Here is a 13,772-nt window from a genome sequence, read left to right on the forward strand (position 1 = left end):
CTGCCCAATTTATAGCGTCCCTTGGGTGGCGGTGGCGCTTCTGCTTCGATTTCGTCTTCTGCTCCGTGGGAGGGACTAAACGTCGTCTGCAGGTGATTGCAGGTCCCCCTGGTGGAAGTTCCTCGTGATGAAGCACGTGGTGGTGTTTATAAACACTTGATGCATGTATTTGTTTTTAAACAACTTCACATGGGATATTACAATATACACTAGATTCTTTTCTTTATTTTTCTAGAAATATATTTACACATACTAAAAATTGAATATAAGAATCACGATTATCACATTTAACTTACGCCACTCGCGTGCTGGGTCCTTTAAAGGTATGAGTTGAAGATTTAATTTCGAATTGCGGAAAGTATTTTCTGTGCTAAATACGTATTACCTGAGAAAAGAGGTTACTAAAACATTCGGGATAAAGAACAACGCCCGTCTCGTACGTATCTGAGAGTTTCCGTAAAAGGAAGAGTTAATATGTTGGCCGGGATAAAGTCTGGTGACAGTGGTGGCCATTCAACTGGCCTTCGTCGACCTACCCACTGATTGGTTACTTCGACGTCAGGAAACTCGCATTGTTATGGGATAGTGGGGAGGAGCTCAATCTTGCTGTAAGTAGAAGTCGTCACCGTAATTGTGGAATAACAGTGGCCCGTAACATGTTAAGATACAGGTCGTGGGTAACAGTTCCATTCAAAATTCCAATGACCTCTTTACATATAAGGCCGTTCAAACTGTAATGCCAGATTGATTCAATTGTTTTCAAGTGTTACATGGGGTTTATCTGTTGCGTAATTGACACAATTATGCCTATTAACAGCGCCTGAAATTTCAAAATTCCCTTCGTCTGACCAACAATCTTTTCGAATTACGCCATAAAGTTGTCTTTCTGCAGTCAGCATTAACTCGCAGAATTGTTATCGGCAATCTGTATAATTCTCCAAATAATGTATGAATAATCTCGGTTGATAAATTTTCAAACCTAAACGTTGCATCACACGCCCCAAAAATCTACTGGAAATGTAAGTCACGAGAAGCTCTGCTCTTCGATTATTTCGTCTTTGGATAAATGCTGTGCAACTGAAATTTCATTGTCTTGGTTAGTAACAGTGACTGATCGACCACTGATTGGCGCATTACAGTTGGAGCCAGTTTCATCAATTTTTTTGTATTCCAGGGTGTCTATCGGTCACGAAAGTCATGAAAAAGTCACGAAATCAGAAAACGGTCATGAAAGTCATGAAATTTAGCTTTTAGGTCACGAATTTTATCTGTACAAATATAAGTGCAGACCGGAAAATTTTGTTGTATAAGACGTCAAAATTCACCACCAAAAATGTCCATGGTCGGCTTTAGACGCTACCAAATCGCAACCAAAGTATGTTTCTATCGCATGTATGAACATCTGCACCCAAATTCGCACTTGAGAATGTTACGAAATTTTATGGTTTGGTAAAGAAAAGGTCACGAAAAAGTCACGAAATTTCATTTTGGAATTTTAGTAGACATTCTGTATTCTGTAAATTGTTCTACTTGGTGAAGATGTATCAAATTTTGTAGCCCATTTTTGTCGAACTTTTTCAACATCTTGTCTTCCAGTATTGTTTATGTACTTCCATTGGTCAGTGGTTAAATTACCAGCCATAATTATCTGAAAAATAACAAAATAATAAACTAACTTTTGCACTCCTGTATATAATATTAAGGGGATCTTATACCTTTTACCACGGGTTTCTCAGTCCCTATAAGATAACATGTAAATTTTACTTCATGAATATCTAACGAAATATGGTACATAACAACTTAAAATCTTCCATATGAATAGAGAAAATCAATAGAAATTAAATAGTTGTTTCAATTGTACGCTTAATGACGTAGATCGTGAGTAATGAACATTTTTTGGTAACATTGTAGTGACTATATATTACATGGTTTTTGAATGTATCTGCTCCAATTTGGTCTTCACGAACAGATGTGCTGCTGACAGGCAGGGATTTCCCTCCCCCTCTCAAGTCCTTTTCCAATGGGTGTGGTAGAACGCCCCGGGGTGCCACCCTCATCCTATTTATTTCCTTCGTTTCTGCAGAGCAGGTATATTTTCTTGTCAACGCCAAAAAGAAAGAACACGACAATTTGAACTCTGCTTCTTACGATTTCCTGCTGCTGCATTAGTTAGTTCCTATTTTATAATAGCACTGCCTCAACTAAAAAAAAATATACTGTGGGTAGTAGGATCAACAGTTCGATACAGATTATGGCTGAAATTTAGCGTTCCTTTGTAGCACTAAGTTTGTATGAGACATTTACATGAATACAAAATACATAATTCCCTTTAGTGACTGGGATTTGAAATTCGTAGCGGGTAGTTACTTCCACTTCCTGACAACATTATTCACAATTTTCAGGAAGTAATGAAAAATCAACTTTACTTCAAAATCCATTCAACAGAAACGATGGACTGAAATCCATGGCCTGTGAATAAACATACGTAAGTAACATTTCAAAAATACAGCAGCTCTTCCCGTGGGTACAGTGCCTAGATCGCTCATTTTGGAGCACGGATCTCGGGTTCGATACTCGGTGGAAGTGCCTTGAAATTTCAATGCGTTACTAAGGATACGGATTCCACTGAAGGCTCCGTAATCACTAGTCTCTTACAACACTGGTGCAGAAAGGGAAGCTAAACTCTAAACCCACAAAGCCAACCAAGCTAATAAAGGACGGACGCAGTAATGTCACCATAATTTAGACTACATGGGCGATTTTATAATGTTTCAGACTATGGTCATAAATATAAGTAGAGCTAGGGCTTCGAACATTTGTAGTTCTTGTTACTCGAAAGTAAGTGTAATATAAACACATGGTGTTAGGAAATAACTTTGGGAAGTGAATCCTCACACGTAAACGTGAAAAAGCCTATAGGCCAATCTTGGTGCACAAATGCGTTATTTCAGAGATACAGTCCGCAGAAAGTTGGTTGTAATGATACAAAAAAGAAATAACTAGAGAACAAATGTTGGATAAGTGATTATTTTCAGCCTAGATTCTAGTGGATATAGGAAGTGTGTCAGTTTTCTAGGATTCTCTAGGAAAGGGGTTGCATTTTCTTGTACCTCTAAAAATGAGTAGTTTCCTGAAGGGTGAAAATAAGGGAAAAAAAGATTTTCTCGGAAACGTCTCCAACGGGTTTTGTTTGTTTCATACATCAGTATTGTATTTACAACCCTATACTGTGTTTTAAGTTTTTAGAAAAAAAAAAGTATTTCAGTCTTGGGCTGAGTTCTTTTCTGACAATAATAATAATAATAATAATAATAATAATAATAATAATAATAATAATAATAATAATAAAAAACCCAGGTCATTCTGTTTGTAACCTGACAGTATAGTGTAACTCATTTGTCCTACAAAGAATCCACGGGGTAGTTTACTCTTGGAAATAAGTTTCGATTTTCTAAAAATCATGATCCAGACAGCTTTGTTAAATAAATATTTTATTAATAATCGCAAACCGGTCCAACTCGAGGTCAGGTCAACTAGCTCTTTTCGCTCAGAATCAAGACTTTCATTACAAAAATGTGTAAGCGCTTACGGATTTTATTGACGATTATGTAACCTAATTGGTTGTCATAGAATAGCATAATAGAAGGTTTTATACTTCCAGCTTTATCCTAATTTAGCTCTAACCCAATCTATCTTAGGCTCTTATCTATTTCTTAACTGTAACTGTATGAACCAAATAATCTCTTAGATATTTACAATTTCTTATCCCTTATTACAAATCTAAAGTAGATTTAACTTCATGCAAATAATTTTATGTATTAGTTTCCATAACTCACAATCCCTTATTCAGACGCGCTACTCTGTTTGGCTTTGTCAATCTTGAACAGTGCTGAATGGGCAGACTAGTAAATAATTTGTGCTCTACTGGCAACTAGTTTACGTATGACATCCAGTTTGACTTATTTTATGGTTTAAAAAATAGAGGCCACGATTATCCATAAGTAAATAAAATGGTTCAAAAACAAGTAGCAGTGCCACGTGAACACCACGCAAAAAAAGTTTGGTTTCTGTGGTACGATATTTTCACAATTAATATTGAAACTGGAAATTGTAGTAGATTTCTACTACTTCCGGTTTTAGTAGAGAAACTAGACTAGAGACGAAATAGATTCTTGTGACGCCTAATTGATTGCAGAAAACCGCTTTTGTTGTCTATTACAGTTTTTATTCTATAGCTATCACCGTTAAAACCGAAGTGGTTGATTTCCATCTCTTTTGGTTTGAATAGGGGCTTAAACTGATGATAGTTATTTTTAGAACGCTGACTAGAAAGTAAAAAACCGCTTCTCGCTTTTACCATTCCTGTTCTGTGGAGATCACTATTGAAACCGGAAGTGGTTAATTTCTACGACTTCAGGTTTCAATTGAAGATCAAAAGAGGAGATGAAAGGTAGACTTGAGACGCTTGAGAGCTACTTGATTGGAGGAAATCGCTTTCATCTATTTTTTACCGTTTTTGCTCTACGTAGATCAATATTTACTGAAACCAGAAATTATAGTTAATTTGAATCATTTTCGGTTTTAGTAGAGAGTTAATAATAGAGATTAAATGTGTTCTTACGAAGCACGAAACCGGGTCTCACTACATATTACCGTTTTCGATTTAAGGTGATCAATGATCAAACCGGAAATGGTTTATTTAAACCACTTCCGGTTTGAGTACATGGTTTTAATAACAAACTCTATTCTTGACTCTATATTGACCAAATTTGATGATCCAGGAAGTGGTTCTTTAGTTTTTTGTCACATACACGGGTATGGTAAATATATAAAGGAGGTTTGGTAAACCAAACTAGTTATTTAAAAAAAAAATGGAAAACGGTTTTTGCCACCCCTGCATACAATTAATTCGTTCTAATCGCAGAAACATCATACTGTGGATTTCTGTGATGAATAATATAAAACGAAAAGAAACCTATCCATCCAGACAACAAAACAAATAGGCAAATAAGAAACATTTAGACTTTCTTTGGTTGTATAGTACTATAGTTGTCAGTGGCAGAGGTGAAAGCCATTCGGAGAATCCGTCCGCTTGAAGCAACAAAAGATGTAGAAAAACATTCGGAAACATATGTTCGATACTGAGGTTTCAAAGATCATTATCTTTGTTCTATAGTTGCCGTCGTAAAGTAGTAGGAACTCAGTAGGGAAGTGGGGGTAGAGGTGGGAAGGAAGGTGCTCAAGGCGTAAATGATTATGAAAATGGAGGTGGTAGACACGAGTTTCGAAGGCATTAAGTTTAAAATTGAGATAACCATCTCCTTTGTATTTCTCTTTGGCATTCGTATAGAAAATTGCAAGTTTCTAGGTGCAGTATTTTGTAAGATATTTATGAATTAAATTTTACATGTTACCTTATGGAGATTCTGAAGCCTGTGATGATGGGTAGACATCCCCTTAAGTCGTACTGTTCATTGAAAACTTATTATTATTTATTTATAGATTCTCCTCGAAGATTAAATTCGTGTTCTTCAGAAGAAGAAACTTTCTTGAAACCAACAGCTCGCAGGGAGAGCACGAGGAAATCCACACACAGAGTGAGAAAAACACCAATGAGTATTCAGAAAAAAGGATTGAGAGAATCCTGTGTCTTCAGTTACATAACAAGAAGTAAAGCAAAAGGACAAGGTAAGGAACTCTGCAAAAACATATCGTCGTTTAAGATGTGGTACCTCGTACGTTCAGATTTTGCGATCTTGTTTTTGGCATAAACCTGATGAGAAAACAATAACTCTCGTACGTCACAAGACATCGATTGCTGATTTATAATCGATTATAGTGTTTGCTTTTATGTCGATTGTTGGCAACTTCAAGTGATACCTCGTATGCCACTGAGTTCAATGTATTATAGCCATATGTGCTGTAATGAGCAGCTGTGTCTTCGTCTTTTTAAAGGATAAAGTGCCTTTTAAAAGGTCTGAAATATGAATTGTGAATGGATATGACATTTTTTCTTCTGAAGAACTCACAAATTGGACATACGAAGTTTCACATCTTAAACCGTATTTACGCGAATATAGGCCACACTTTTTTCCCTAAATTTTGGCTTGAAAAATCATGGTGCGGCCTATAATCGAGATTTCCCCCCCTCAGATCATAAAGCGTAAGTTTCAAAATGACATGTGCAAGTATTTTGCGGCTTTCAATTTGAATCATTTCCGTTGTAACGGCATATTCACATTTCCTGTTTTAAACTACAAAATCAAGCAAATCATTTTCCACATCTGGATATTTGCATTTTTGCCCTCGAAATGAACACCAACTTTTCAAACTATTTAAGAGTTTCTCTTCACTTGCACACCACTGACGAAGTATTTTTCATCAACACCAAGTTTCCTTTGCATAGCTGATAACTTGAAGTTTAAAATTTCGCTGTGTAACTACAGGGTGTCCAATATACAATGCAACCTGGAGTTCGCAGGGTGTCTATCGATCACGAAAGTCATGAAAAAGTCACGAAATCAGAAAACGGTCATGAAAGTCAAGAAATTAGCTTTTGGGTCACGATTTTTTCCATCTGTACAAATATAAGTATAAACTGGAAAATTGTATTTTATAAAACGTCAAAATTCACTACCAAAAATGTCTACGGTCGGCTTTAGACACTACCAAATCGCAAGCAAAGCACGCTTCTATCTCATGCATGAAAATTTGGCTATATTCGTACGCCAATTTGCTCTTGAAAATGTTATCAATGTTATGGTTTGCGAAAGAAAAGGTCACGAAAAAATCACGAAATTTCATTTTAGAATTTTAGTAGACACCCTGGTTCGGGATAGTAGAACTTTTGAATCTGAAGCGATACACAAATAGTGGTTATACCAAAATGAAGCTTTGTTCATGCATATATTTTTAAAGTAGGAAGCAACGATTGAAGTACACTAGGAAGCACAGTCTTGCCAGATGTAACCGAAGGTGTTAATCAATTTTTTTGCAAAACATATAAGTTGACTCATAACTCATACGTATGGATGTTGTTAATTTTCAGTTTTAGTTGGAATAGCTTCGGAATAGTTTTAGTCGGAATAGGAATCGGATATAGATATATATATATATATATATATATATATATATATATATATATATATATATATATATATAATAATAATAATAATTATTATTATTATTATTATTATTATTATTACCTGGCCTACTTCCTACATTTGATATTCCTCGTTGTCTTTGTTATTCATTAAAATTCATAAGTGGGGTTGAACTTAGCTGAAAACCTCAATAGTCGTTACATTTATTTCTTAGATTACCTGAAAAGATTGAAATTACTCTCGCTATATTTTGAAGCTATATTACTCTCGCTATAGTTTGGTTGTCTTTGTTTTCACTCTTTCAAGTAATTAATATTGCTAAATATTCCTTTTTTCAACATTATTATTTCGCTAATAATGATTACATGAAACTTGCTGAGACCTTTCTTTTTCGTCTTTTTTGTAATATTTTCTTTCCCTGGAAGCCTTAAGGGTTTCTTTATATAGTGGCTGCCGTTTGTAGTTCTTAAAAGTGCTATCATGTACCAAATAATGATTTCACATTCTGAAAATATTTTTTGAAGGATTCTTCTCGGATTTCATCGCAGATGAAATTGAAGTTAACAAAGAAAACAGTGATGAAATGGAAGACCCAGAAATAACTTTTCCGCAGCTTGAACGTAGTTTGATTAAAGAGAGCAGTTCTGGTGAGTATTAGTTTTTTTCAGACAATTTGAGATTTCACTAATAAGTTTTAAAAAGTATTTTAGTCTCAATTTCTTTATTTCCTGAGAAACAGTAAAAAAAAAAAAAAAAAAAAAAAAAAAATAAGGCACATTATACATAACAGTGATGCATGCAACATTGAGGAGGTCTATTTACTGAGTTTTATGGTATACTTACATGATCTTACTTTGCATGAGATGATATATTATGGGTGAGAGGCCTGTTATCTGTAAGATATTAGTGCGTAGTTAGTCCACCCGCCACTGCACCATATTCATACTTTGGACGAAATTTGGAGCCCACGCAAATGGTGAAGTTCCATCCTCTATAAGTACCTCTATGTTGTATAAAGATGTGAAACAAATCATAATTCCTACACTAAAAATAAATTCTAAGTTATATTTTAAAGTAGGTTGGTGTAGTATAATACAAACTTTACAGAATAAGCAAATTTTGACAAAATAATCAAATACAATATTGAAAGATTTGGTGAATGAAGAAGCTATATAAATCTTGGGAAAATCTTTCGTAGTACGTGTACGTGCATATGCTACATGACCCTGTCGTGTGGAATCTACGGAATAAGATACGCAGAAAAAAGTTTCAACAATTCACTTAAAACAACTTTACTAGAAACATGGTCTTTTGATTTTGACGTAATATTGTCCCTTAATCCAGCAAACTTAGTTACCCTTAGATATACTTAAACCATTGTCAGCAGCAATATAATCTGCGGTAAATCGAGTCAATAAAAGGGATAAGGTGGTTATGTATGGTTTCAACGTTAAGTTCTTAAAGGGCTGAATTAACACTATTATTCGAATTGTATCCATATCATGAATATAATGGAATTTTAGCATATTGATCTTGAATCAATAATATACAGATGGATAGAGCTAAAAATTTCAGATATTTTGCTCTTGTTACAGAAGGAGTGAAAAACAAAACTTCACAGCTGCACTTGTTCATGAGAATCTGTCATTTCTTCGTGTCATGAGTGCACTATATATAATATAAAATGTGTGTGTATAAACGTTGGATTTTAGTGTGTATGCGGTAATGACTTAGTGCAGTGCTTCCCAACCTTATTTACCTGAGACCCTCATTCGTATATCCTGATTATTCACGCTCCTCCCCTCTCTCCTTGTAGCTCGTTGATCTGACCGCTTTTGCGATTTCAGATGCAGCATTGACTTTTCAAATTTTCAATAATAAGAATTATTCTCACAAACTTGTATTTATTTCCAGCGAAACTTCTCCATACTATTGTAGTGCAACTTTGTTCCTAATGGGACCACACGTCGTATTCAGTAGTTACTTTGTGTTTGTACGGTATGTAACATTCATAATCACTAATGTAATTTATTTCTGCCACTAGCTTGCGTCTCCTTGCTTGCTCTTTACACCCTCAGTTAGAAACCACTGACTCAATGTCAGTAGTCTGTTCAGTGTTCCTCTTTTCTCATCGTTGATAGCAGTTAGCGTACGTATTGATCGAGATATTGGTTCCAAATAAGAGTTGATACCGTATGGTTTCAAATATAACATTGTCTATGAACGATACTGAGATTTTTGCAGCATATATTTGAAACTTAGTTGTGTTCGGTATGGTACTACATCGAACTCACCGAATGAAAGGGCACATGCCAGCGATTTTCTGAAGAGAATTATTTTAATTTATTGGACCCAAAAATCATATTTTGTTTTAATTTAAGAGGCCTCATCACGGCGAAATTAAAATACCTTTAATATTACAGTAATTATGTAATATCTTCAAATAGATAAGATAATCAAAATGTGGAACAAGAACGCCCTAGACAGTATTATTTTACATGAGAGACCAGTATCACGACTCGCTTATCTGCTTTAGATTTCCAGACATTTAGAAAATCGGCATTTATTTTCGCGTTTCTAAATGGCTGCAAACGGAAGGCTAGTAGGTAACTCGTGATAAGGGTGCCTCATGCAAAATATTGTCTAGGGCGCTCTTGTTCCACATTTCAATTATCTTTTATCTATTTGAAGATATCACATAATTACTGTCAAATTAGCGGTATTTTATTTCGCAGTGATTAGGTCTCTTAAATCCATTCGATGTATGTTACTACATCAAGTGATTTCCCTTTAGTGATGTTTTGATTTCGTTAATTATAGAAGAATTGTTTTACAGATGTGAGCATCGAGAGGCGCCCTCAAAGGAATAGCGTCCGTCGTCGAACGTTTGAATTAGCAGATGGAGGCTCTCCTCATGTGGTGAAACCTATAATTGCAGATGTAGAAGGAACATCAGAAGTTCATGACAAATCAAGAGATGACGCGAAGGTATTGGCACGAAAGAGAAGCTTCGATCAAACGATGCTCAAAGAAAATTTAGAAGAAACTTTTGTTTCGACAGAAAAATCATTATCTAAAGAAAGCCCAAAAATGTGGAAAGGACTTACTACATCTAATGGATTTAGCACTATGGAAGAGAGTATGACTGTACCGAAAGAAATTATTACTTCAACAAAAGAAAAGACTCTAACGACTCAAGCTGACTCTACATTAGAGCAAAATTGTGTTCTACCAGTGGAAAAATTACAGGAAGCAAATATGGAGGTGCGGAACGAGAGCATTACTGAAGTTAACAGCAATGTGGACACAGTGGGTTGTGGAGGTGAGTGTGCTAGATTGGGTCCACAATTCTAAGATAATTCTTATACCATTATTACTAAGCAACTTACTGTTCGAAGTTTATGTGAACGAGTGAGTTCAGATTTTGCTTAGATACGCAGTACTGCCAGGGTTTTCTATTTTCCAGTGTCACCAAGTCTAGTGTGATAGTTAGAGGCAAGAGTTTTTCGCAATCCGCGATAAAACGAAATGCGTCAGAATTAAGTAATTTTTAGTTTCTTGACGTTTCATGACATTCTATGTGTATTTTCATTGATTTCCGTTACGCGGTAAAACGCGAAATTTGCTGTTTTGCTCGAAATATCTAACAATACATGAAATAACGCGAAATTTAGAAAACTCCCAAATTACAGAAATATATGATACTTTGGGAAAGCTATTTGATCCTTCTGTAATTACGTGTAGTAGTGAACCTGACATTTTTGCGTTAAGGGAGTTTTTTAAAGCTTTACTTTCATTTTTTTAAAAAATGCAAGCTTCTCATTATGGAATACATTACCGTATTTGGAGTTTTACAAAGTGGCCTATGAACTCTTGACAATTGGTTCGTCTGGAGTGTGCAGTGTAGTGAATGTTTTGAATGGACAAAAGTTCTGAAGTAATGATTGTTTGAAGTTAGTTGTAAATGCACTTACATATGTGTGGCTTCCAACAAGTAGTGCCAATTGTTAGAGGTTTCTTTCCAAGTAATGACTGGTGATAAGTGATAAACGTATAACAATGAAGAAGGAAAATGTGGAAACATGTGACATGCTTATGTTTAATGCTTAAATGTAACTTGTGCCTATATGTTTTTACAAGATAGCAAAACTTTCCTACTCATAGTTAGTTTAGTTACTGATTTTCCTTCAGTTTTATTAAAACAAATATAATTTTCTATAAGAGAAATTTGCAATGTCAAGTAGAATATTCAGTATATTTTTTTTAGGTAATTAATAGTTCATTTCTTTAGTGATCTATGAATAAAAGAAACAGTTGTAAAAAAAAAGTCAGGGAATATCTTTCCACAAGAGCTACAAAATGCAAAACTTTATTTGGAAAATGCGACAAAACGCGAAATATGAAAAAAGAAATGCGAAATTTTCAAATTCTTAGTGCAAAAAACTCGTGCCACTAGTGATAGTATATTTGATATAAGGTTAGTCTTACGAAATATTACTTTTCATTTTCTAAAGTTTTTCTGTATTCTATCCAGTCTCTGTAACGCTTGATGCACACAAATGGATGTGTTGTAAAATTCAGTTGGGTAATACTTGCGTACTGCAAATATACATTTAAGCTTAAAAGAAACCTAAATCACACGTAATTATTAGTTTTCGTCTCTACTTCTCCTTCTGGTGAAACGATTTAGTGAAGCTCATATTGCACAATTTTTAAATAAATAAATTTAAAAAGTCTTAACAAAATATAACGTATCTAATTAATACGCCTGGATTATCCTGATGTTCCTCAAACCACATCTGAGAAATTCTGGCTACATATTTTATGCAGTGTAATCTTGGAAGACTGCGTCGGTATTAGGGAATCTATCTGTACCATAGGATATTCTTGTCATTAAAATGTTTACGTAGTCACTTTTTAATTCATTCTTTCGTAGTAACATCATGAAACTTCGGCTCAGATTACTAGAGATAACACTGCGTTGAACAGTAAGAACTAAGCAGCACTGAGTATAATCCTTTCTTCGCGTCCATCATAAATCCCAAAGGAATAAAGATGGATCATTGCATCATATTACTCTTCCAATCATCGGCGGTTTTCTTCGGTACCAGTTTCTCCGCTTTACTTAGTTGGTGTCCGCGATCAAAGATTTCCAGATTTTACCCCGACAGCAGATGTTACGCAGCTCTCGGACTGGCAGAAACTTGTCTTTCCAAATATAAATTAATTTCTGAAGTCCCTTTACTATTCTTCGCGATAATCATCTTCAGTGTTCGTCTATTCTTCCCATGTGGACTTAGTTTCCGTTCACTATTCTTATTCTCTGATGTGTTGTATGAATATTGTCCTTGATACTTAACACACTTTCAGCTTGGATGCACTCGCTCCAACGAACTCCTCATTTATAATTTGCCTTGTTTGAAATTGGGAGTGGCCTTCCTGTTTGCAACACCAACGTCTAGCTTACTGCACACACACACACACACACACACACACATATCTATACTACACTGCATTGCGTACTACAGAGGTTGTTCCGCGTATATGTGACCTAATTGTACTTAGAAAAGTTAACGAATATCCACGACTCCAGGTGTTCCAGTTCTCCATCAGACTTGCATGTAGAAATTTCACAAGTATGTCGTTGAAAGGTATGGTCTATTTCCCAGTAGCCTATTCCTTCTTGTCCTGTAGAATGCGAAAAGCAATCACGAAGTGTGGTGCTTTGCCTTGATGGATACGGACCGTGTTGACTAGTGGTGAGCATTTGTTTTCGTTTTAGTGATCTGTTCACTCGGAACTAGTTCGTTGCAAAGACTAATTTTAGTTCATTTAATTTGTTCAGTTTGCCAGTAATGCCATTTACCAGCATTTTGGGCTGTTGGAGGGGTTCAAGGGAGGATTTCTTCATGAAAACAGCTCGATGCATGTGTAACTATTTGAGGACCGGAAAGGCACTGACTGAACTAGTTCAATAGCGAACTGCAAGTTTTTCATTTAATTCAGCAACCAACTGGTCAATAAGCCATCATTATCTGTAGATTTTTGTTCGATATTGGCAAATGTCTTTCACGTATGCTAAATTAGCAATCGAGAATAAGGTTAAAATAACAAATTTGTATTCATAAGAAAGAATGTTAGATCTTTTAATTATTAGCTGAATAAAGTGTCACCTGACATTCTCTGACGGTACAGCACATGAAGCACTATAATCAAATCAATGATTTCAGGTGGCGGCTCGGGAAGGAGAGATTTTTTCCCCTGGAGCTATAAAATATCTTGCGGAAGCACATTTCCAATCATTCATAATGTAAATTATTGGTATTTACATTGCTATAGTCACCCCCCATGTAATAAAAGCTTCGGGGGAGGGAATCAGAAATTACCACTCGGTCAGACAAATAGCTATCAAGTAGTTGATGCGTGACCAGTGTACCAACTCCTGAATTATTTCTAACTTTCTTCAGCGTTTACTATATCTTAGTTTAACAGTCACTTAACTACATAATAATACAGAACAACTACAGAAGGATTCATGTTTCTTCTGCCTTCATCAGTTAAGCGACATTTTTGAAAATCTTACCAATTCTAAGATTCAGATAAAAAGACCAAATATTAGACAAGTGGATACTAAAAAAAACAGTCAAAAGCTAACGATGCGGTTCAAAC

At 35.3% G+C, this 13,772-nt stretch overlaps 1 protein-coding gene across 1 annotated transcript in view; it reads left to right on the forward strand.

The window, feature by feature from the left end:
• LOC145664416 (uncharacterized) overlaps positions 1-13,772 on the forward strand; it is an 88,184-nt gene that overhangs the window by 37,287 nt on the left and 37,125 nt on the right. The window contains exons 4-6 of the mRNA XM_081731099.1: positions 5,503-5,688; positions 7,628-7,750; positions 9,940-10,425. Of these exons, the coding sequence (XP_081587225.1) occupies positions 5,503-5,688; positions 7,628-7,750; positions 9,940-10,425 (795 nt within the window). The remainder of the gene's footprint in view (positions 1-5,502; positions 5,689-7,627; positions 7,751-9,939; positions 10,426-13,772) is intronic.

The sequence above is a fragment of the Thermobia domestica genome, chromosome 11 (assembly GCF_964235325.1).
Source record: "Thermobia domestica chromosome 11, izTheDome1.hap1.1, whole genome shotgun sequence".
Lineage (NCBI taxonomy): Eukaryota > Metazoa > Arthropoda > Insecta > Zygentoma > Lepismatidae > Thermobia > Thermobia domestica.